At 44.4% G+C, this 24,020-nt stretch overlaps 2 protein-coding genes and 1 pseudogene across 8 annotated transcripts in view; 1 reads left to right on the forward strand and 2 right to left on the reverse strand.

The window, feature by feature from the left end:
• Positions 1-250: 250 nt before the first annotated feature.
• Positions 251-9,005, reverse strand: LOC132684375 (carbonyl reductase [NADPH] 1-like; annotated as a pseudogene).
• A 413-nt stretch (positions 9,006-9,418) lies between these two features.
• Positions 9,419-12,994, reverse strand: LOC132683984 (carbonyl reductase [NADPH] 1). The gene is made up of 3 exons (XM_078452806.1): positions 12,605-12,994; positions 11,927-12,034; positions 9,419-10,094 (listed from the first exon to the last, which is right to left on the reverse strand). Exons 1-3 carry the CDS (start codon positions 12,891-12,893, stop codon positions 9,658-9,660), a joined length of 834 nt encoding a protein of 277 aa, XP_078308932.1. The 5' UTR covers positions 12,894-12,994; the 3' UTR covers positions 9,419-9,657.
• Positions 12,995-17,574: 4,580 nt separating this feature from the next.
• The window catches only part of SETD4 (SET domain containing 4), a 71,362-nt gene continuing 64,916 nt past the window's right edge, over positions 17,575-24,020 (forward strand). For 2 of the 7 annotated variants that reach the window (XR_013557828.2, XM_060640463.3), the window contains exons 1-2: positions 17,766-18,046; positions 20,659-20,827. Coding sequence is in view for 2 of the 7 variants with exons in the window: in XM_060640463.3 (XP_060496446.1) it covers positions 20,755-20,827 (73 nt within the window). In the remaining 5 variants the exon portion in view is untranslated. Of the gene's footprint in view, positions 17,689-17,760; positions 19,943-20,658; positions 20,828-24,020 lie in introns of those variants that run through there. The other 5 variants (XR_013557830.2, XR_013557832.2, XR_013557831.2 and 2 more) reach the window with 5 other exon arrangements.

Raw genomic sequence — 24,020 nt, forward strand, 5'->3', positions numbered from 1 at the left:
GCTGATAAAGTATGCTAGTTAGGGAAATCTAGCCCTATTCATGGGTTTATATATTGTCTCTGGTGACTTTCAAGCTACAAAAGCAGATTTGATTAGAGACCACTGGCTTGCAAAGGCAAAAATATTCATTATGTGGCTCTTTCACTAATGTTTACCAACACCTGAGTGAAACTGTCCCTGCTCTTGACCTAACTTAGGGTCTGTTAGACTTTGGGGCTGGTTGGCAAGAAACAATCTGCACACATGGACATTTACTTATAATTGTTTATTCATCTATGATATTCATTCATTGTTGGTTGGCATTAATTCCACTTTTTCTTCTCATATATCACAGAAGAAATCACAAAAGACTTCCCAGAATTAGTAACCAATTCAATTTAAGTACTCAATATGGACAGTGGTTCTTCCTCCTCCTCCTTTTCCTCCTCCTCCTCCTTCTACTTCCTCTGATATGAACATTGTTAACAGTGTAGTCCTTTTGTTCATATCATGGAAGTATCATAATGGGACCCATGGAGGGAACTGGGGCGGGGGGGAGTCCCCATTGTTCAATGTTCTTCTCCATTACAAACTCCCCGTCAGGCCCCTTAGCATCTGAGGGCAAAAGGGCCAAGTAGATGGGGGTCTCTGCTCCTTCTTCTGGGCTTTTAATGGCTGTAGGTCTACCCATGTCTGTTCTCACCCACCTAGGGCAGCAGGCATTCAGAAGGATCCTGTTTCCCCTCCTCTGCTCACTCAGTTTCCTGGCATGGATTCTGGACAGGACAGTGATACCCATCTTTGACACTCCATATGTGAGTACTTTCATATCAGGGCAGCCTTCCTTCCTGTGTACCCCGCTCTTTGTGTCTTCCAGAAACTTGTTCATGAGCCCCACCAGCTCCTCCTCTGTGATAGTCTCACTTCTGAACTTCTGCTGAAGTTCTGAGCTGCAGTTGTTAAGAACTATGAAGCTCATTATACTAGACACAGTGGCCACTCTGCCTAAAATACAACACAAATGGTCATGTAGAATCGCATGTGTAAGAATGATGAATACCAAAATCCCTTAGATTTGCCCATTTGGGAGACAGTTACCAGTTTGCTAGGAGTGTGAATGTAGTCTTCCTATATAAATGAAGGACACAATCCAATATTGAACCTTGCAAGACTCATAATGTCTCAGAGGATGTCAGAGAAATGATCTAATGGGGTGTGCAGTGCCCAGATGTCCCATAAAGAAAAGAAAGTGACTTCTACAGGAACGTGCTATCAGAAGGTAAGTCGGTGCTCACTGCAATCATGAGTAGAGAGCCACTTTTCTTCACAGGTCCCCTTTGGAACCATCTTAACATCTTATGGTCCCATGGCCAGTGCTCTATGAACAAGTGTCTACTAACCAACAAACATCTGATCATTTTAGTGATGACCTTTTGAAGAAGAACAGACTGCATGTGTTTTGTGGGCTGTCCCTCTGATAAAACCAGGTAAAAAGAAATCACCTCAGTGGGCTAAGGTGTGTGGTATTTTCTCTATGTTGGAATTTCATCAACTTGGGAGCAGTGAGAAAACACCAGGCAATATAGTTATGGGAAGGGGCAATGGAACAGTCACATGTTAAAAAGATAGTATAAAAAAGAAATGCTATAACATGGATGAATCTTGATAACATTACCCAAAAGAAAGTGGCCAGTCACAAAAGACTACTCATTATATGATTCTCTATATATGGGATGTCCAGAGAAGTAGATGATCAGACAGATAATAGATTAGAGGTGCTTCAGGCAGTGGGATTGTGGGAAAAGAGGGCTGGTGCTAAGGGCACAGGTTCTCCTTGGGGTGATGACAGTATGCTAATCTTAAAGAAGTGATTGTTCCACAAGTCTGTCCATATACTAAATTCCACTGAATTGCATACCTGAAACGGGTAAAGTGTATGATATGTGAATTGTATCTCAGTAAAGTAGTTAAAAGTGTAAAGCAATCTCACAGTTCTCACTAATTCTTTTTCAAAAGTATAGTTATTATTCATAAAAGTGAACTTACATTGACATGTATAAATAGCTTACTATTTTTCCATCTACATGAGTATCTTTAGCCTAATAGAAAGATTATGAGAATTTACGAACAGTAAGAGCTTCAATAAATTAGGAAACTATCCCTATTTTATGTAAATATCCGGGAAAGACAGTCATGGTCACTTAACTCTGAGCTCCATCCCACTAAGGAATGTCAGTGCCATACAAGTTCAGTGTAAGAGATAATGCATGACCCTGTGATTCTCATTGGTGGTGTTTAGAGACAATTAAAATGAATTGCAGAAACTGTCTTATTAATGTAACAGGTTTCTAAGATGAATACCTTTGAGAAAGGAGTCAGTTACTCCATACTTCCTTCCATCTACAACATACTAAGCTAAGATTAATGGAACTTAGGGGCACCTGGGTGACTCAGTCAGTTAAATGTCTGACCCTTGATCTTGGTTCAGGTCATGATCTTGTGGTTTGTGAGTTCGAGCCCCGCGTTGGCTCTATGCTGACAGCTCTCTCTCTCTCTCTCTCTCTCTCTCTCAAAAATAAATAAACATTAAACAATATTTTTAGAAAAGTTAGATGTTTTAGTAAGCAGCTCTCCGATTTTATTACTTCTCCCTAGTTTATTTCATTTTCAAAAATCATTTGCCTCTTTCACAACAAAAGTAACATATATTAACGATTTGAAGTTTCAAAAACAGAAGTGTGTGAAATAAGACAGAAGTAGAGGAACCAACATTGGGTAACTGCTATAGTAGAAAGACTGCTACATTTACTCCCTAGGGTGCGGAGCCAGTTTCTTAAGTACCTTTAGTATAGATAGTAAATGGAAAACTCTACTAACGTTCCGTAGGCTGTTTGTAATGAAGTGATGACCTCTTTCCTATTCTCTATTTTCTATCTCAGGAAGTCTAGTATCAGCTGTGAAAATGCTTACCTGTAAGCGTGATGGGGAGTAAAAGGTTTTGTAGGTAAATTCCTGGTAGTAGATGCTGCAACCAAACCCTCTTCCTCAGGCCTGTCCCATGCACTGAGCACATCCCCAAGCGGGCAGGGTGGCTGTCAGGGGGCTTCTCCTAGAACTGGGAGAGATGGTAGATGCTTCTGGTCTGACAGCTCAGGACAGGAATCACATGAGAAGGAATGGGAAGCACTTGTGGAGTTTATACAGCAAAGACTCTGATCCAAACATTTTTGTCGTCAGCGTGGACTCATGGCTTTCAGTGTCATTTCGGAATGCACGCAGCCTATATACTAAGAAGTGTATGGACCATCCCAGTGTCCTTGTGCTAAGGGTGTGTGAGTTCACGTCAGTGTGTGATATGTATGTGAATGGGAGTGTGCGTGAGACAGAGACTGTATGTGTGACTCTAAGTATGTGACACTGTGCGTGAGGTAGTGTGACAGTTGCCCTGTCACAGTCACTACGAAAAGCACATTACCCAGGTAAGAAAGGACTCTTGTGCTGGTGGGGCCGGGGTGTGTGTTGGGCTTACAGTTTATCCAGACCATTACTCTGTATGTGACCAGGGATCTATTGTTAGGAAATCTCTCACTGTCTCCTACTCTCCAAACCTCACTGTCCTCAAGCAGAGCCACAGTGATCTACACAACGCAGGGTATTTTAGACATCATCTCATTGGGAGTCACAAATTTCAAGTGCATTACTTGATTCTCAAGGCTATTCAGAGTCTGTAAGTTCAAGCTGGTTCTTGTGACCTTTGATGATTTCACATTCATCACATTCCCTGGAAGATTCATGTTTTCTAATACCAAGAGGACCAGTTGTTAAGTCTCTGGACTGATAGGGGGTTTTCACAAAACACCTCAGGGTTTTAAATGTGCCTCCTGTGGTTTTCCCTGAGGTACCTGGGGCCCTGAGACGAGGAAGACATAGGCCCAATCAAGCAGAGTCCTTATGTTGTTTCTCTAAACTTACCAGGTAAGGCTTCATTTGGAGAGGGGGATCAAGTAAAAATGATTTGAGGACCTTGAGTAGTGGGAAGAACCACTAGTTTGGATGTCCCATGACCTCAGTCTGCAACCAGCTGTGCTCGTGACCTTGAGATTCATTATTCCTCCATGTTATTAATGGGCACCATATATAAGATGCCCAGTACATCACATCTAGAATGCCCAGCCACCTATCCTTTCTAGAACCAATATGTCAGAGGGTGTGTGTGAGTGAGTTACGTTTACTATTGTAATTTTCCAAGCAAATTCCTCTAGTGGCGTTTCAGACTAAGGATATTGCAAAGCAGTACCTTTTCAAATGAAGGTTGAGAACACCTTTTTTAAGGTTTCCTTGATAAGTGCAGCGTTAACAAGACTGTATTTCCACCTAGTACTTTAAGCTAATATCTGATGAACAACAATGTTCAGATTTCCAGTTTGCTCAATTCCTTAGAGATGTTTATATCTTAGTATCTTTTTGAAATAAAACCATAGATAAAGACAATAAGGAGGAACAACAGCTTATCCTTTTAAAGAGAGTATCCTTCTCATTCAGGAATAGGAATTTGCGGGGCAGGGGAGGGAAATGATATAGAATGTGGGAAAGGGTTTACATGACCTTGATACTGATTGCCTGGTTAAGACTGGTGGTGGGCACCTGGGTGTTGTAGATTCTTAGTATTTTGTTTTTGTGGCTAAGTTATTTCAGTAAAACTCTTTTTGAAGAAAGGATTAAAAAGTAAGAAGAATGAACATATACTATTGTGAGCTTAGGTTCACGATTCTGTCTTTTGGTTTGTCCTTTCATGCCAAAACCCAAAGCAGACATTGGAAGCAGACATTGCATTTTTGAAAAGGTTCTGAACTAGAGAGATCTGGTGGACGTCATTCAAGATTGTTCTTTCTATCCTGGTTTCCAAAGTAGGTGGGAGGTGGGAAAGTATTTGCTTTTGGTTATGCTAGCTGGGATTTCTCCCAGATAGTCTTGCTAAAGGGTGTAAAGTTATGGTAACATGAACTGCTGTGGCTGCCATCCCCCCAAACAATGGAAGAACTCTCCTATTTTCAAAGTCAAGAAAACCCTGCTCTTACACTGAGAGTATAGCTTGCATTTCTAGGTCCCTGAGTCTAATTTTTCTGAGTCAGGATCAATTGTTTGATTAGAGCCTGCCTCAGCAAATGCAGGAGAACACTCATTTCTCATTCTGGTCCATGACCAAATACACAGCAGGCACCCACACTGTTCTGTAGGTGAGAAAACAATCGGCCAGAAGTGAGTTTTGCCTTCTAAGGGATACGTGTAGGAAGTGTGATGCTGGCACAAGGAACTCGTCCCACATCAACCTTATGGTGAGTAAAGGAGTCAGGGGACATTTGAGAGCCGCCCTTTGGGTGCCGGTGAAACCAGTGGTAGAAGGAGAAGTAGTAGAAATTTCCAGGAATGAAGAGGCAGTGGGGGCAGAACTGACAGTAAACTGTATACGCATGTGCTCACTCAGGCCAGACACCCTGATCTTTCTAAAAGTGTCACCTCACTTACTCAGTGTACTAAACGAGTGGTGGTTCTCCCATCATATTAACGTGGAGGTAAATATTAAAGTGGTTTAGAACCAGGGAATTATAGCAGTTTGTTTTGTGCAAACATTGAACAAGGTGAGGGGAACTTATGGGCCTGGACTTTGGCAGGTCTGACGACAGAGATCCCTAGAAGCTATGCTCAGGATTGAGCTTTGGTCCTGGACTTTTGGGAGTAAATGAGCACCCAGAAAGTACAGGGAATAACCAGAAAGGAAAAGACTGAAGAAGTAGCGTCTCTTTGGAAGGTTACAATTGGCCAGAAATGACAGCTGAGTCTCTGTTGGAGAGTTGGGATGGAGAAGGTTGGGGGCAAATCCATAGGGCAACTGTTAGGACCTGGTCAGTGATAATCAGGAGGTGGGCATGGTGACCTCATTTGTCATGGAGGGTGGATGGTGGGGTCTGTGACCAGGATTATATTGGGAAAGCACAAGTGTTATCTAGATGTGTGTTAGAGTTTTAGGTAGAGGTGTGGGGCGGGGGGAGGTTGGAGGGCTGGGATTTGAGGAGGGAAAGGAGGACATCCTGAGGAGAGGGAGAAGCAGGAAGAGAACTATGTGTGTCTGGGGCTCTGGGAATGTTCTAGGCAGGTGACAGAGTTTAGGGGGCCCTAACAAGTTTGGATAGGGAAGAGTCCACTAGCCTGAATAAGATCACTCAGAGGGAGGGAGAGGGAGAAGGAAGGGTCCAGGAAGAAATCCCCAGGGAAGTGCACCTGTGAGGACACAGAGCCAGAAAAAGGCCTCTGGGAGGAGAGTTTGGAATGAAGATATAAAGGAGAAGAAGAAGCCAGTTGTGAGAGGCCAGTGGGACAGAGGGCACTGCTGAGTCTGGACACGTGTGTACAGAGTCCTGAGGGGAAGGGCACCTGTCCAGGTGGGGACACAGCAGGGAGGCCGGGGCGGCTGAGCAGGGAGAGGGAGCAGGGCCTGTAGATGCGGTCAGAGAGGCAGGGCCAGATCATTCCAGAAACAGTACTGCTGTAAGTCGTCACACCTACCTTGGGGTCTCATTAGAGGCAGCAGTTCTGTGCACACGTCTCGGGTACCAAAAAGTTTGTTTTCATCGTCACTTCTGCTTGAATATGTAAAGAGGTGGGGTCATTAGCTGGTATGGGAGAAAGAGAGTAGGTTAGTAAGTAGTAGCCTTCTAAGAAGATTCCATGCAGTGACAGTAACATTTTTGTTGCATGTGCAATCTGGTCAATTTTCAAGTGTGTAGGTTAGTGTACACTTTGTTCCAAAGGGAATTATCTCACGCAGTGATGCTATTTAGCTTTGTAATTTGGCACCATTGCAAAAAGCTAAGGTAAGGGTGCACAAGGCATCTCTGCATATGACCCTGTGGGATTTGTTGTGTTATTTCAAAATTAGTCAAAATTCATGGAGGGGCACTCGTGTGCCTTAGTCGGTTAAGCGTCTGACTTTGCTCAGATCATGATATTGCAGTTTGAGTTCAAGCCCCACATTGGGCTCTGTGCTGACAGTGTGGAGCCTACTTGGGATTCTCTCTCTCCCTCTCTCTTCCCCTCCCTGCTCTCTCTCTCTCTCTCTCTCAAAATATACAAATAAACAAACAAAAGACTCATGGAGATTCTCAAAGAGAGAAACATGCAAAAACCCAGGTGAAGTCCCTGAGAGCCTGATCTATGGCAATGCCAAGGTCCTTTGGCTGAAAAGGCTTGCAGTTCCTGGGGGTCCTCTCTCCCTCTGCCTCCAGTCTATCTTCTTCCCTAGGGTGGGTATTCTTGATCCCCTCGGAGCTATGGCCCCACAGCAGCGGTTCAGACACCAGCTCCAAACTCACCCTGGCTGGTCCCCTAAGGGAGGTCTCCTGGCCTTCCCATGTCCTTACTAGCAAGAGCAATGCCCGCGTTGTTCACCAGCACATCCAGGCCTCCGTACTCCTTGCGCAGAAGTCACGCAGGGCGCGGGTGCTCTGCAGGTCGTTGACGTCCAGCAGGTGGAAGCGTGGACTCAGGCCCTCGCCCTGGAGCTGCTGCACGGCCGCCCGTCCCCGCGCCTCGTCCCGTGCCGTGAGCACCACGTCCCCGGAGAACTGCCGGCACAGGTCATGTGCGATGGCGAGGCCAGTGCCCTTGTTGGCCCCAGTCACCAGTGGCACGTGGGATGTGTGATGGCATGACCGTGTGGAGTGCTAGGGAGGCCCTGTGTGTGGGACGGATGGTGTTGTGGGCCACACAGAGGGCCAGTGGTGCGGAGGCCTGGACCCAGAACTGTGTGCTGGGATTCAGTGCTGACTCCTAGAACACTAGGCCCCGCCTTCGTCCTTTCAAGAAAGTTAGAGCGAAGGTACCAGAAGGCTCTCTATACCAAATCTGTCTCCCCCGGGGCTGCACTGTGAGCCCAACCAGGCCTGTGTCCTCTTAGGATCCCTCCCTCTAGGCCCAGCATTGGTTCTGGTTGGAATGCTGTGCTCCCCAAAATAAAGGTGGTTGGTCATGGATTTATATGGGGTTGAGATTCATGGTAGCTGAATGAAAATTATTTTGGGAAAACCCCAGCAGAAAAAAAGGAGCACGGATATTGTCTTGAGCATGTGTCCTTCTTTCTCTGCAGAATGGATAAGGTTGCTTTCTTTGCAAAATTCAGTTTAGTTGCTTACACAGAACTGCCCTTGGGGACAAGATCCCCGTGCTTTTTAAAGAGAAATTCAAGAGGGAGAAGTAGAGAATTAGGTCTTGTCCTAACTTTTGGGCTTCTCCCTCAGTGTGACTGCCAGTGGGCCCTGAGAGGGAGGGAATGTTTATGAAGGTCACTGAGGGCTGAGGCATTGCTTAGAATGTTTAATGGTTATATAATCCCATTTGCCTAAATTGCCTATTTTTTATGTTCTTCCAAGGTCACAGTAAATAAATGTTACATATATGGCGTTATTTTTATGGTATCAAAAAAAAGATGTTTGCGATGGATTGCCAAAGGAGCAATTGAGATTCTATTGTGCTGCTCTACACATTGAGTTTCCTCATGGTCAGATTAGAAATACAAGCTCACAGGGAGGAAATTATTCACCCCTTTGAAGTGAAAAACTTTTAAAATACGGACCCTACCCTTGTTTTCTGGGTCTGTCACCTTTCATTTGGGTAAGCCTGAAAATCCCTGGTGAAGAGTGAAAAGTAAGAGACTCTTAAAATCTGAGAACTGAGGGTTGATGGGGGGGGAGTGGGAGGGCGGGGAGGGTGGGTGATGGGCATTGAGGAGGGCGCCTGTTGGGATGAGCACTGGGTGTTGTATGGAAACCAATTTGACAATAAATTTCATATATATATAAAAAAAGAAATGTAATCAGTAAGTAGAAGCATCTTTAGAACAGGGATGTTCCTGTGAAGGGAGGCAGGTAGGTGGTGGGTGTTCATTCAGGCCCACAGGAGCCAGGCTTGGTTTGGGCAGGAAGAATCTTCTGTCACTTTGGTGTCCTGGGGCGAGTCACTTGGGGAGTCATGATCTACACCCAATCTTACTCAGTTCCTCCCCTTGTCTCAGATTGCCGTATGGATGTATCTTGTGTTCTCACTCCTATTTCACACGTGGCGATTGTTTTTCCCAAGGAATCCGATATTTTAAGAGATCACAGCAGATGTGTTGCCCATGTTATACTAGAGGCTGGTGAAAAATGCTCCCTGGCACATCCAACCATGCTCATTGGCTTATGTGTTGGCTCTGGGTTCTTTCAGCTACAACAGCAGATCTGAGTAGATCCTATAGGGACTGTGTGGCCTGCAAAGCTAAAAGTATTACTATCTGTCTCTTTCTATAATGTTTGCTTACTCTTGAACTAGACTGTAACTTCTCCTCATCTACTCAGGTGTATTAGATTTTTCTGCTGGTTTAGCATATACAGTCTGTACAAACAGGCATTTTATAAAGAACCATTTATTCATTTCTGGTGTTATTTCAGTGATTTCATTTTTCTCTGCCTTTTCACAGCTAAAATAAAAAATCTTTCACAGAATTAGCAGACTACTCAAATACAAGTAGGGATATTTTACACTCTGTTTTGTTTTGGATAGGGATAGTATCGACAGGGAAAGAGTTCTTTTGGGCAAGGGAGGGGGTTTCACAGAGGGCCCCATAGATGGAACCATGAATTCGGTTCACCATTGTTCGACTTTCTTCTCCATAACAAACTCCCCGTGAGGTCCCTCAGCATCTGAGGGCAAAAGGGCCAAGTAGACGGGGGTCTCTGCTCCTTCTTCTGGGCTTTTAGTGGCTCTAGGTCCGGCCATGTCTGTTCTCACCCACCCAGGGCAGCAGGCATTCAGGAGGATCTTGTCCCCTCTCCTCTGCTCACTCAGTTTCCTGGCATGGATTCTGGACAGGACCGTGACACCAATTTTTGCCACTCCATATGCAGTATCAGGCCAGCCCTCCTTCCTGTGCACCCTGTTCTTTGTGTCTTCCACGAACTTGTTCATGAGCCCCACCAGCTCCTCCTCTGTGATGGTTTCACTTCTGAACTTCTGCTGCAGTCCTGGGCTGCAGTTTTTAAGCGATCTGAGGCTCACTATGCTAGACACATTGACCACTCTGCCTAAAATACAACACAAAATGTTATGGAGAAGGGCAAAGAAAGATGAATTCCAGTTTCGCTAAGATTTGGTACTAGAAAATTTCCACTGAAGTATCATGAGTTTGCTGTGAGCATTAATGAAGACTGCCTGCATGAGTCAAGGACAGGACGGTCCTAAACTTGTTATACCCATAATGTCTCCGATGATGCCTGAGAAATGCTCTGGTGGGGAGGGCGCCGAGCAGATGCTCCACAGGAAATCAGAAATGGCTCCTATAAGAACACGCTAACAAGGATGAATGTAGGCCTGAGAACCTGAGTGACATCTCTGTGGCAGATTTGCTCATGTGATATGGACCGAACCAACTGTGAGTGACCAAGTGGGACTCTAGCGATGTGCCAGCATCTCTTGATTCTTATTTTTCTGTTAGATGTGCTACTGCACTGTGACGTGGTGTCACATTGGACTTCTTAGTAAGATTCAACTACCATTTATAAATGAATCATATGATGCTATGGAGAGTGATGAGCAAATGTACCGGAAGACTGAGTGACCGTCTGCTCAGGATGTAATACTGATGGAAAATGACAAGCCTGATGAAAAACTGGATTTACCTGACTGTCAGCTAATTTCTATACTGTTAAATTAATTAAACAAGGAGGCCATTACTTTGCGGTGGCTCTAATACCCTGGTGGCATATGTAGCAAACCAAAATCAATGCCTGTAAATGCCTCAAACTTACAAAACTGAAACCTAAGGACGACCGATCACAAACAACCAACTAAGCTTGAAGTTACATTCAATCAATAATTTTCTTCCCTTAATTCTGGGTTTTTCTGTATAATAGTCCTTCCCTGAGCACCTGTCAATGGAGCATTGCTAACTACTTCTGGTTTTGTGCTTCCTGATCCAAATACAGTTGAACCTTGACAACCCAGGGATTAGGAATTGCTGAATCCCCATGCAGTAAAAAATCTACATTAACTTCTGATTTCCCCAAAAGTTTACTGATAGTTTGATTTTGACTGAAGGCGTATCCATGACATAAACAGTCGATTAACATACATGATGTATTCTTACAATAAAGTAAGGTAGAGAACAGGTTAAGAAAATCGTAAATAAAAGAAAATATATTTATAGTACTGTACGTATGCTTATGGAAAAAAATGTGCATATAGGCAGCCTGAGCAGGCCTGGACAGAGGCAGTGGTGTGGGGGCCTCTCCAGGTGACAGCAGGCTTGAGGGACAGTAGAGCTGCCTCATCTGCCTGGAGATAGACCACTGGCCTGTGGCCATCTGTGGCACATGTGAGTGTGCAGGCCTTCTGGAGGCGATGGGGAGGGATCTACACCTGGCCTGGGCAGGGCGTCCTGAGGAGAAAGAGAGGCAGGAGGAGAACTATGTGTGTCTGGGGCTCTGGGAATGTTCTAGGCAGGTGACAGAGTTTAGGGGGCCCTAACAAGTTTGGATAGGGAAGAGTCCACTAGCCTGAATAAGATCACTCAGAGGGAGGGAGAGGGAGAAGGAAGGGTCCAGGAAGAAATCCCCAGGGAAGTGCACCTGTGAGGACACAGAGCCAGAAAAAGGCCTCTGGGAGGAGAGTTTGGAATGAAGATATAAAGGAGAAGAAGAAGCCAGTTGTGAGAGGCCAGTGGGACAGAGGGCACTGCTGAGTGCTGGACACGTGTGTACAGAGTCCTGAGGGGAAGGGCACCTGTCCAGGTGGGGATACAGCAGGGAGGCCAGTGTGGCTGAGCAGGGAGAGGGAGCAGGGCCCGTAGATGAAGTCATAGAGGCAGCGGCAAGATCATTCCAGAAACACCACTGCCTGGGTCCCTTGTCACACCTACCTTGGGGTTTCATTAGAGGCAGCAGTTCTGTGCACACGTCTCGGGTACCAAAGAAGTTTGTTTTCATCGTCACTTCCGCTTGAATATGAAACGGTGTCGGATCATTGGCTTTCAGGGAGAAAGAGATTAGCGTTAATAGCAGCCATGTGGTAAAATTCCACAGAATGGCATATGGAGGAAAAGTGCATGTGAAATGTGGTGAATTTTTTGTAAAACTGGCCTCTAGTTCATAGTATTGTGCCAATGACAACGTCCTCATTTGATAAGGTTGGAGAATGTTGTAAGATGGCACCATCTTGGGGAGGGTGGGTGAAGGGGGCACACACGGGATCTGTGTTCACCAATTTGTGCCATTTTCTTGTTTATTTCAAAATGCATTAAAAATCCACCCAACTGCCCTGAAGCCCAATCCCAGAGAAACCCTGTGACAACCTGGAAAGAATCCGAGGAGTCTTAGGAAACACAAAGGTCACTCTGGATGAAAAGCGCTGTGATTCCCCTGGGACTTGGCTCCGGGCCCCACCCCTGTCCCCCATCCCTCCTTCAGCCCTACGGAGCCATTTGGGCCGCCACAGGCGCTGAGAGCCCCACCGCAGCGATTTCCCCAACAGATGCAGCCCACCCTGGCTGGAGGTGCTCCGTGGTGTCCACCTCCCCTGCGTGCCCCCATCCCCTTACTCTTGAAGGCGATGCCCGCGTTGTTGACCAGCACGTCCAGGCCCCCGTACTCCTTGCGTAGGAAGTCGCGCATGGCGCGGATGCTCTGCAGGTCGTCGATGTCCAGCAGGTGGAAGCGGGGGCTCAGTCCTTCGGCCTGGAGCCGCTGCACTGCCGCCTGTCCCCGCGCCTCGTCCCGCGCCGTGAGCACCACGTCCCCCGAAAACTGCCGGCACAGGTCGCGCACGATGGCGAAGCCGATACCCTTGTTGGCCCCGGTTACCAGAGCCACGCGGGTGTGTGACGACATGGTTGCGCGTGGGGTGCACGAAGTACTTGCGCGGGGAGCGGACCTTCAGAAGGCGTTCGCTGCGCTCGGTGCCTCTGGAGTTTACGCACCAAGTTCGGCGCGCCTGCGCGGGGTTAGAGGGCGCTAGGAGCGCGCGGGCGGGACGCACCTCCCCCTTAGGGCGTGGCTTCCCGGGAACCTCCCAGGGGTGGTGGAGAATGGGAAGGGCCGGTGGGTGGCAGAGGCTGGTTAGGTAGCTGCCCGCCTGGCAGCGGAGAGAATCATTCTATTTGGCCATGTCCCTCATTGAGTCTAAACTGAGCCTGTATCCCTGGTTCTCCAAGGGTTTTTCTTTGTATCCTCTCAACTATTCAACCATTGACTTGTGTAATTCAACAAATAGGGCATTTGTAGGGACTGTTTTGTTTGTTTTTCCGGGTGAGGAAAAAAAATCTCTTGAAGTGTTTGGAACTATAGTTGTGGAATAAGCTAGGAGATCAAGTGTGTGTTGTTTTCTTCCCTAAGTATGTGAAAGCAAATCTACCGGTTTGTCCTTGGTTGGTTTTCACGTTAGAGTGGGGAACAGTCACTAAATCGTCACAGGGTTACCTCCCCCGACACTTGCAGGGTCATCAGGTTACTTGTATGCAGGTTCTGCAGTGTACAGGTGGAAGGAGGGGTTTGAAGCCCTTTCTTACATTCAAAATAACTTGTCAGGGTGCATCTTATTTTCCCCATTTTATTTTTTATTATTTTTTTAAATGTTTATTAATTTTTGAGAGAGAGAGAGGGAGTGAGCGGGGGAGCAGCAGAGAGAGAGGGAGACACAGAATCGGAAGCAGGCTCCAGGCTCTGAGCTGTCAGCACAGAGCCTCATGCGGGACTTGAACCTGTGAATCCGGAGATCATGACCTGAGCTGAGGTAGACCACTTAACCAACTGAGCCACCCAGGCGTCCCTCCCCATTTTAAAGTGAGGAAATGGATCCTAAGAAGTTCATAAATTAGGTCAATGGTGGGAAATGAATTTTCTTTTTTCTTAAAAATTTTTTAAAATGTTTATTTATTTTTTGAGAGAGACAGAGACAGAAGGCGAGTGGGTTAGGGGCAGAGAGACAGGGAGACACAGAAGCAGAAGCAGGCTCCAGGCTCTGAGCTGTCAGTGCAGAGCCCAATGCGGGGCTCGAACTCACAAACCCTGAGATCGTGACCTGAGCGGAAGTCGGACGCTCAACCGACTGAGCCACCCAGGCGCCCCTCTTATGTCTTATTTACAACAGAGGAAAAGGGGACTATGAAACCAAATCTCATTTCTGCACTGCCTGGTATGATAGCCATGAGTGGCTATTTAAATGTAAATTTAATCGAAATAATACAACTTAAAATTCGGTGCTTAGTTACATTAGCCATATTTCAAGCGCTAGTAGTCACATGTATTAGTGGCCGCTGTTTTGGATAGTGCAGATCTATAGTATCTCCATTACAACAGAAATTTACAAGCAGTGCTTTAGATAGTTTCCAATTATGTTGCAATTCAAGGTGGGTTTCCAATTAGTTGCAAAAAACAAACAATTTGGGAAACCCCTTTGCTTCTTTTTGACCCCAATTTTTATTGAGATAATTGCAGATTTGCATATAGCAGTAAAAAAAGATACAGAGATTCCTTACGCTTTACACAGTTTTCATCTATGGTAAAATTTTGCAACAATATAGTAGGATATCATAATAAGGATAGCCACATGAAAACAATCCATCAATCATATTCGGATTTCCTCAGTTTTACTTGTACTTATTTGTGTATTTGGATCTATACAATTTTATCACATGCTTGGGTTTGTCTGTCCACCACTAGAGATGTTGAAAACATTTCCATCAGCACAAAGATCCCCATTGTTGCTTTTTTATAGCCAAACATCTCTCTGTTGCCCACCCCCACCTCCACTCAATTCCTTGGGAAGCAGTAATCTGTTCTTCATTTAAAAATTTTATTGTTTCAAAAATGTTATAGAGATGGAGTTGTGCAGTGTAACCTTTGGGGATTTTTTTTTTTTTTTTTCACTCAAGATAACTAAGTGCTTTGTTTTGGATTTTCTCCTTTATCAAAGTGTATACTTGGTCTGCCATTTGCTGGCCTCCCTCCACACCACTCCCTACTTTCTTCTATACTTGGGGTGAGCCAGTGTGAAAAGGAAGTGGGATGAATTAAATTCACCAAATTAAGCCACAGAGATAGTACATAGTGTGCAGGGAACTTTGGGCATGGTGAGAGGCCTGCTGTTTCAAAAGGCAAAACAAGAGGACCACGAATCATATTTTCTGGCTGATTTGTTTATCCTTTTGGTACTTGTACGAACACAAGACTTGATGGCCAATGACGCAGGATGCTCAAGAAAATGCAATGCATAAAATATCACACGGAAATATGAATTTAGCTTATGATGAAAGTGGTATTAACAATTATGGGGGTAAGAAAGAACTATCCCAAAAATGATTGCATAATGTACACTGGTTAATTTCTAACAAGACAAAAAAGTGCCTTCTCACTTCTTAAATTTATAGTTTTATAAATGTAACCATAAAACAAGTGTAAGGAAATATAACTAAAATTTGTGGGAAAAGGACTTTGTAAGCATAAGAACAGGGGAAGCATCACAAAGGAAAGGACAGATTTAAGTATGGGAAATGTTTTGAAACTTTATTTTTTTGAAAAGCATGCTAATTTAAAGCCAGTGAATTAATTTCTGTTTTGATGATTTTTATCTTTTTTTTCCCCGTCACATTTGGGTCTTGATCCTGGTTGTGTATTTGCGAGGTCACCACCACTTTCCATACATAGCACCTTGTCTGACCTCTGAACAACTTGAGAAAGAAAACAAAAGAGTAAAGATGAAGGCCCCAGATCTCTGTTAGTACTGCTGATGTTTAGCATGGAAGATACTCGTTAGTTGTGAGTCAAGTCTGAGATCATCCTGGCTGCTATATGGAGAAAGAATTTTTATCATGTCTTTTAACTTGTGGAATAAACCCACATCTTTACTACCCACTGGTTCAAAACAGTTGTTCTGTCCTAAAGTACCCAGTTCTATGGTGTCTACTAACATAAAAGATGTAGGAAAACAGTATTGTTAAATGACAAGTTATGAAGCTCTTAGGGTCTTCCCTTGCCCATGATTATTTACCCTCACAGAACTCTGACACTGGCTTTTCTTCTTACATTCTAAGCTTGTTCAATAAGCCTTCTTAAAAGGGTGGTGCATGAATTTTAATTCCCGGAATCAAATTGTGACTGAGCTGCTTAGGAGATATGAAAATCTAAGCAATGTACTTAATTTTATCAAAGATAAACAACGCTGGATACTGGTTAAGGTGGTAAGGACAGATTTTAATCAGGAATATACTATTGAAACAGGAAATTGGGCCCAGCGTGAAATGAACTTAACTTGGATTTGTACAGAGGTGGCTGAGTGTTTTAAAGGGAGAATAAGGGCACAGAGAGGGGGAATGGAGGGGCTTGAGTAGAGTCAGGGAAATGAAGAATTACCAAGAGTGTGTCAGTGTAAATGCCATTAGGCCAGCTGTGTGGGCTACACAGAGACTGGGAGACAGAGGCCCTATCTTTTCTGATGATAACATTTCAAATCCTTAAGACACTACTGAGGTGTAAGAGATAGATTTATACCTCAAATGGACAGAGGAAGGACTCAAATTGTGAATCCTTTTTAGTAAATCCTCTAATAAAGGGTGCTGAAGGGCCCATTATCAATTGTTGGTTAGAACAGATATTCTTTTGGCAGGTATAGAGGGCTAGGGTCACCTTAAGGATGTGGCTGTGAGCTATTAGAAACTATGTTAGTGTTTGCTTTTTGAAAATATAATGCTAAGTCTTTTAATTTGTGTGTGTAGGGGGCGGGTAGTGGATGAAACCAGTTGTTCTGAGTTTGTACTTTTCATAGGCCAGGGTTGAGGTCTGGTTGAGAAGCAGCCTCAGAGCAGCCTGGCTTGAGTTTGCTGAAGGGGAGCATCTTTGTCAATTCCCATCTAGAAAAAGGTTGTAGGCATTTTTTTCCTCCCTCATGAAAGGAAAATCCTTGTTTCATGTGGTCCTTTTCTTCCTGTCTTGAATGCATTTGTGTGAGATTGTGATGCTTTTCCGGGATGCCCTCCAGAATACCGCATTACATGTTACCGTCATGGCTCCTTAATTTTCTCCGCCTAATGAGAGATTCTCAGAGTTCACTTGTTTTACACGAACTTGACAGCTTTTGTCAATGTATATATGGTCGGGTGTTTTTGGGTTTGTCTGGTATTTTCCGCAAGGAAGAACTGGGGTTATGAGGTTTCGGGAGGAATACCAGAGATGAACTACCCTTCTTACATATGGTGAACCCAACATCAACATGATTACCATGAATCCTCATCACGTGACCAGGGAGTATGAGCCAGGTTTCTCCACTGTAGTTAATATTCTCCCCTTTCCCCAATGTACTCTCTGCAAGCAAGTCACTAAGCATAGATGGCAATCAAGGCGGGGAAGGAGGCAGAAATTGAGCTCCATATCCAGGAAGGATTTGAACTTCGGTAAAGACGGTACCGGGAGAGCTACGCTAAAGAACGTGAAGTGGGGCGGGACTAACCGAGTAAAGGGGCGAGGCCGGGTCGGCCGGGGAAGGGAAGGGCGGGGCGGGGTCAAGGCAAAGGTTGGCAGGTAGGGCCTGACGCTGTCTGCTAGGACGCTACCTCGGCCCGAGTCGGTGGATGGAGGGACCAGGCGGGGCCTGGCGGCTTTAGGGGCCGGGTCGGGACGCACGCCGGAGGAGGTTCGTCCCCTCTATTAGGGAAGGAAGGACTCCGCAGGCCAGCTGTATGGAGCTCAGCTTCCCTGCCCGGGGACCGCTGGGTTTTCTTACCCCTGACCCCGGCGCGGCGTGGGGGGACGGCCGTGACGTTTCCGGGAACCTGGGCGCACGCGCACACGAAGGCGCAGGCGCAGTCGCACGCCAGGAAGCTGGGGCTACAGCACCGCGAGTCGCCTGAGGACTTGGGTTGGTCAGGACTCGAAGCGGGCGTGGCAGCTCGACTTCTGCGTGTGACGCTGGGCTCTTGCCTTAACTCACGTTTCCCTGGGGCGCTGATTTTGGTTTCCTCGTGCGGTGTGCCCGGCGCCGCCGCCGCGAGGTGAGCCGGCAGGACGACGGGGAGACGGAAAGCGGTGAACCCGGGGTCCCGGTCCCGGGGTCGGGGAGCGCTGGAGCTCTCCGTATGTTTTCACTGTTCGGGGTGAAGAGAAGAGCTCAGCTCGCAGACCCCCACCAGGCCTGGCGTTACGCTGCGACGGCCGTCGCCCCCGTCACCTGGACGTCCTTCAGCGGGTGTAGCCGCTTAAACCGCGGTCGAGTCGCGCTGGGGGTGCGCGGGAGCCTGCGGCCGGGAGTTCGTACCGCCGGGGCCGAGACCCAGCCTCCCGTGCGAGTCCGTGCCTGTGGGAGCGAGGCCCGTGGCGTTCGTCGCGCTGTCACCCGGCGTCCGGGTGCGGGCGGAGCGCTGGGCACCGGAGGGGACGGGCCGCGGTTGGCCTCGGGACTCGGGGTAGATCAGTGAGCCTTCCCCCCGCGGGGGTGGGGTCGCCATGGCGCCAGGACTTCTTCCTCGTTTCGGTCCGGTGTTTACGAGTCAGTCGAAGAGTTTAAAAGCAGTCCTGTGGTTACGCTGCATACATATGCCCGCCCCTAAGGAATAGTCCTGTTGTGTCACTTATGTGTTGAGACATATGTAAGGCAGAGGACAGGAGGCTGCCAAAGGAATAGTAAAGGCCCCCTGCCCGGGCACGTCTTTTGAATAACCTTCCTTAAATCCTCTTGTTTTATAAACATACAGGATGCGTCGAAAGCCAACCCCAATGGGATCATTGAATGTTCTGCAACTTTATTTTTTTTCACTTAATGTATCTTGAACACAGTGCATACCTTCCTCTTATTAATGGCTGCATAATACTCCACTCCATTGTCTGTATCATGCTGGTGTGCTTAATGGATTTCATTTTTTATGCTTCCAAAGAAGTACCATGTAAAAACTGCAGTGGTCATTTTTTAGCAGGAAAATACCATTTTTTAAAATTTAAATTCACCTTAATTAACATATAGTGTACTGGTTTCAGGAGAATTTAATGATTAATAATTTAATGATACAGTAACACCCAGCAAGTTCCCTCCTTAATGCTTATCACCCATTTAGCTCATCCCGCTGTCCACCTCCCCTCCACCAACCCTCAGTTTGTTCTCTGTCTTTGAGAATCTCTTATGGTTTGTTTCCCTCTCTGTTATTATCCTGTGTTTTTCCCTCCCTCCCCCGATGTTCACTGCTTTGTTTCTTTTTATTAAAAAAATTTTTTTTAATGTTTATTTGTTTTTGAGAGACATAGAGAGAGACAGAATGCAAGCAGCGGAGGGGCAGAGAGAGAGGGAGACACAGACTCCGAAGCAGGTTCCAGTGTCTGAGCTGTCAGTACATAGCCTGATGTGGGGATCGAACCCATGAGCCAGGAGATCATGACCTGAGCTGAAGTTAGACTCTTAACTGAGCCACCCAGGTGTCCCCATCTGCTTTCTTAAATTCCACATATGTTGGGGCACCTAACTGGCTCAGTTGGTTAAGCATCACACTTCACCTTAGGTCATGATCTCAGGGTTCTTGAGTTTGAGCCTTGGGTCGGGTCTGTGCTGACAGCTCAGAGCCTGGACCCTGCTTGGGATTCCGTGTCTTCCTCTCTCTCTCCGCCCCTCTCCCCCTTTCTCAAAAATAAATAAAAAAATTCCACATATGGAAATCATTGTTGCAATTGGCAAGATTTCATTGTTTAAAAAAAAATTTTTAACATTTATTTATTTTTGAGAGAGCGAGAGAGACAGAGACAGAGTGTGAGCAGGGGAGAGGCGGAGAATAATGGAGACACAGAATCCAAAGCAGGCTCCAGACTCTGAGCTGTCAGCACAGCCTGATGTGGGGCTAGAACCCACAGACTGTGAGATCATGACCTGAGCTGAGGTCGGATGCTTAACCAGCTGAGCCACCCAGGTGCCCCAAGATTTCATTCTTTTTGAGTGCTGAGTAATATTCCAACAGTCTGTAGATTTCACGATCATTTCTTTGTTTTGTCTGCCTTCTTGGTGGTCATTTCCTTTGTAATTTGTTGCAGACTCCCATTTACTTCTATTGATTTCAGGATCCTAGTTCTAAGAACAAATTACTTCACATTGAAAGAGCATTTAAAGAAAAACAAACTGCTTAGAGAGAGGGAGCATGTGTGTGTGAGTGGGGAAGGAGTAGAGAGAGAGGGGGAGAGAGTCCCAAGGAGGCTCTTTGCTGTCAGCGCAGCGGGGCTCATGAATTGTGAGATTATGACCTAAGCTGAAATCAAGGGTCAGACTCAACCAAGTGAGCCACCCAGGCATCCCAGAATGTTTTCTTTTTTCCTCTAAGACTTAGCTTATAGAAGCTTTATGGCCATTGTTTTTTCCAAGTATGTTAGGTTGGTGCTTAGTAAATGTGATTTGAATTGAGATACATAAGTCACCAAAGCACACAGTGGTGAAATAGTTGAGGATTTTGACGATTAATCAGCATTTAGTAGGACCTTAACATAAAACTGTTTCAGAGTGAGCAGTATAATGGGCAGTCCCTTACTGCATAAGGAATGATGATTTAGCTTACAGTATAAACGGTTTGTGTACAGAAACACTAGAGAAATGGTTTAGCAAATAACATAAGCTTGTGTATTCAAATCCTTGTAGGTACAAAGAACAGTGCTTATCATACAACTGGAAAGAAAGGCAAAGAAAAAGCTTTTATATTAGATTGGGCACCTGAACAGAAACTGCAGTTTTGATATGAAGATGGGAAGAGGAAGAACAAGCCGGATCAGAAGACGGAAACTCTTCAGAAGTTCTGTATCAAGAGGAGGTACAGTTTTGATCTTTTGGTGCCAGTGATGAAGAAAAGGAATCTTTTGTTGATTGGTATTAACAGACACATGTAGCTTTTCTCAGAGGCCCATGGGCAGTGTTCAAAGAGAATTAATACTCTTTTTAGGAATACCATTATGTTCTTTTAAACTCTTATGGGAATGTCAGTGTATTTCTCATTGCTTCACCTGTGTCTTCTCTGGGAATGACTCCAGGTTTCTGTTTCCAGTCCTGACCTTTCTCTTGACCTATAGCTACCTGTAGAATATCAGTGTTTGGATGTAAATTCATCATTTCAGATTCAGCATAACTGAGTCTGAGCAAGACATTGTATGTGGAATTGCTTGGCCAACAAATGCAGTTGTTATTTTGATAAAAATTAATAAAACTTTCCTACTTGACCCCAGGCCTGTCAGCACCATCTTAGGCAATCTTTTCCAGTTTCTTTCTTTGCTCTCTCTCTCACTAGCGTCCTACTACATCTTGTCTAGTTTTTGTCAGGTAGCTTCCCCCTCTCCCTTCTACTACCGAAAGATGATTTCAGCTTGTTCTTTGCTGGGTTATCTACACCCTTGTTTTTCTTCCCTGCTTATTTTTCCATTAGTTACTCTCAGTCTAACTTTCCTAAGGGACTGTTCTCATGTTGCCTTTTTGGTTTAAAAGCTTCCAGGGATCCTCCTCATTCCGTTTTGCATGATAGATGAACTCCTCCTGCCTAACATTACCTTCCTTACGAGGGGGCTTCACCCTGCTATTGCATGTACCAGAAGTATGTTCTCCACTCGCCGCTCCCTGGACACACCCCACATATGTCTGCCTCTGTCGTTCCTCTGAATCCTTCTTCAGTCTAGAACAGCTATTTTCCTTCTCCTTGCTTATTCAGCTTTTCTCCAGCCTTTAAGACTGAGCTGAGGTCTTATTTTTTTGGCAATGCCATTTTCACTTTTTACTAATGTCACCCTTTGCTAAGATGCTTATTGGGTGTTATTCTTAAAGACCTACTTACTGGTTTTTTAGTTGTTTCTCATGGAGGTCTTATTTCCCAACTAAGATGTCAACTTTTGAGGTTGAAGAACATGTTGAACATTCCCCACTGTTTCTAACATAGTGCTCTGTATATAGTAGTTGCTCATTAAATGCTCACTGATTAAATGCTCTTACTGTAAAATCTATTCTCTAGTTTATGGTAACATATTTTGGAAGCCTTATATTTTGGATGGTGTTTTTAGAAAAGTTTTATTGAGGTATAATTGACATATAGTGAATGCCGCATATCAAGATCATGAACATACCCATCCATCTCAAGAAGTTTCCTCGTTTCCCCTTGTAATCCTTTCCTTTTGCCCCTCTTTAACAACAGCCGCCATCCAGGCCACCACTGATCTGCTTTCTGTCACTATTGATTTATTTGTGTTTTATATTTTCATATAACCATATAGTATGTCATATAATAATATATAGTATTTGGCTTCTTTTACTTAGCATAGTTATTTTGAGATAATTGTGTCTATCAATATTTATTGTTTTTTATTGCTGAATACATTCCATGATTTGTTTGTCTTCTTGATGTACATTTGGATTGTTTTCTTTTTTTTTTTTTTTTTTTTTTTTTGCCTGTTAAAAAGAAAGCTGTTAATGAACATTTGTGTACAGTCTTTGCTTTTGCATGGACACATGATTTCTCTTCTCTTGGGTCAATACCTAGGAGTAGAAAGACTGGATCATATGATAGATATATGTTCAGCTTTTAAAGAAAAAGAAACTGTCGAGCAGTTTTTCAGTGTGGTTGTATAGTTTCCACCAGCAGTTCGTGAGAGTTCCAGTTGCTCCACATTTTTGCCGACACTTCTTACTGTCTTTTTGATTGTAGCCGTCCTAATGGGTACAAGTGCTGTCATATTGTGGTTTTGATGTGTATTTTCCTAATGACTGCTGAGCTTATTTGCTATTTACATAGGCATTCTTTGGTAAACTGTTTAGATCTTTTGCCCATGTTTTTATTAGGTTGTTTTCTTTTTCATCTTCTTTTTTTATTTTGTTTTCTGGTTATGGTAAGAAAGGCATTCTCTTCCATTACATCTTCTATCTGGCTCTTCTTTGTACTTGTGATGGCTGTTGATTTCTACACCTTGATTTTTTATGACACTGTGTTAGTAAATTCTCTTCTGTCTTTTTGCACTATTATTCTTTTATTGTTTTTTGAGCTGAAAATGATAATTTTTATTTATTTATAGCTTATTTAATTTTTAAAATTCTAGTACAATTAATGTAGAGTATTATACTAGTTTCACGTGTACAATACAGTGATTGCACAATTCTGTACATTACTCAGTGTTCATCATAAGTGCACTCTTAATCCCCATCAACTATTTCCCCTCCCCCCGCCCACCTCCCCTCTATAACCATCGTTTGTTCTCTGTATTTAAGAGTCTGTTTTTTTATCTCTTTTTTTCTTTATTTCTTAAATTCCATGTATGAGTGGAATCATATGGTATTTGTCTTTCTCTGAATGAGTTATTTCTCTTAGCATTATACTCTCTAGATCCATCCATTTTGTTGTAAATAGCAAGATTTCATTCTTTTTTTTTTTTTTTTTTGGTCGAGTAATATTGCAGTGTGTGTGTGTGTGTGTGTGTGTGTGTACCACCTCTTCTTTATCCATTCATCTTGTCAGTGACCACTCGAGCTGCTTTCATAATTTGGCTATTGTAAATACGGCTGCGGTAAACATAGGGGTGCACATATCTTTTGGAATTAGTGTTTTTGTATTCTTTGGGTAAATACCCAGTAGTGGAATTACTGAGTGATATGGTAATCCTATCTTTAAAAAATTTTTGAGGAAGCTTCTTACTGTCTTTGTCAGTGGCTGCACCAGTTAACATTCCTACCAACAGTGCATAAGTGTTCCTTTTTCTCCACATGCTCACTCATACTTGTTTTGTTTATCGTGCTTTTGATGTTAGCCATTCTAAAATCACAGGTGTGAGGTAATATCTCATTGTGGTCTTGATTTGCATTTCCCTGATGATGAGTGAGGTTGAGCATCTTCTCATGTGTATGTTGGCCATCTGCACATCTTCTTTGGAAAAATGTCTTGTTTTCTTTTTCTTGACTACTGAGAGTTCTTTAGATATTCTGGATACAAGTCTTTGATCAGATAGGCGTTGTGCAAATGTTTTCAATTATTCTGT

Source organism: Panthera onca, chromosome C2, assembly GCF_046562875.1.
Source record: "Panthera onca isolate mPanOnc1 chromosome C2, mPanOnc1 haplotype 2, whole genome shotgun sequence".
NCBI classification, from domain to species: Eukaryota; Metazoa; Chordata; class Mammalia; order Carnivora; family Felidae; genus Panthera; species Panthera onca.

What these genes read in the sequence shown, in the direction of transcription:
- LOC132683984 (XM_078452806.1), bottom strand. Translation starts at nt 12,893, where the DNA reads ATGTCGTCACACACCCGCGTGGCTCTGGTAACCGGGGCCAACAAGGGT. An exon ending in CGCGGGCATCGCCTTCAAGA is followed by an intron (nt 12,035 to 12,604) that starts GTAAGGGGATGG and finishes TCTCCCTGAAAG; the next exon opens with CCAATGATCCGACACCGTTT. An exon ending in GCCTCTAATGAAACCCCAAG is followed by an intron (nt 10,095 to 11,926) that starts GTAGGTGTGACA and finishes GTTGTATTTTAG; the next exon opens with GCAGAGTGGTCAATGTGTCT.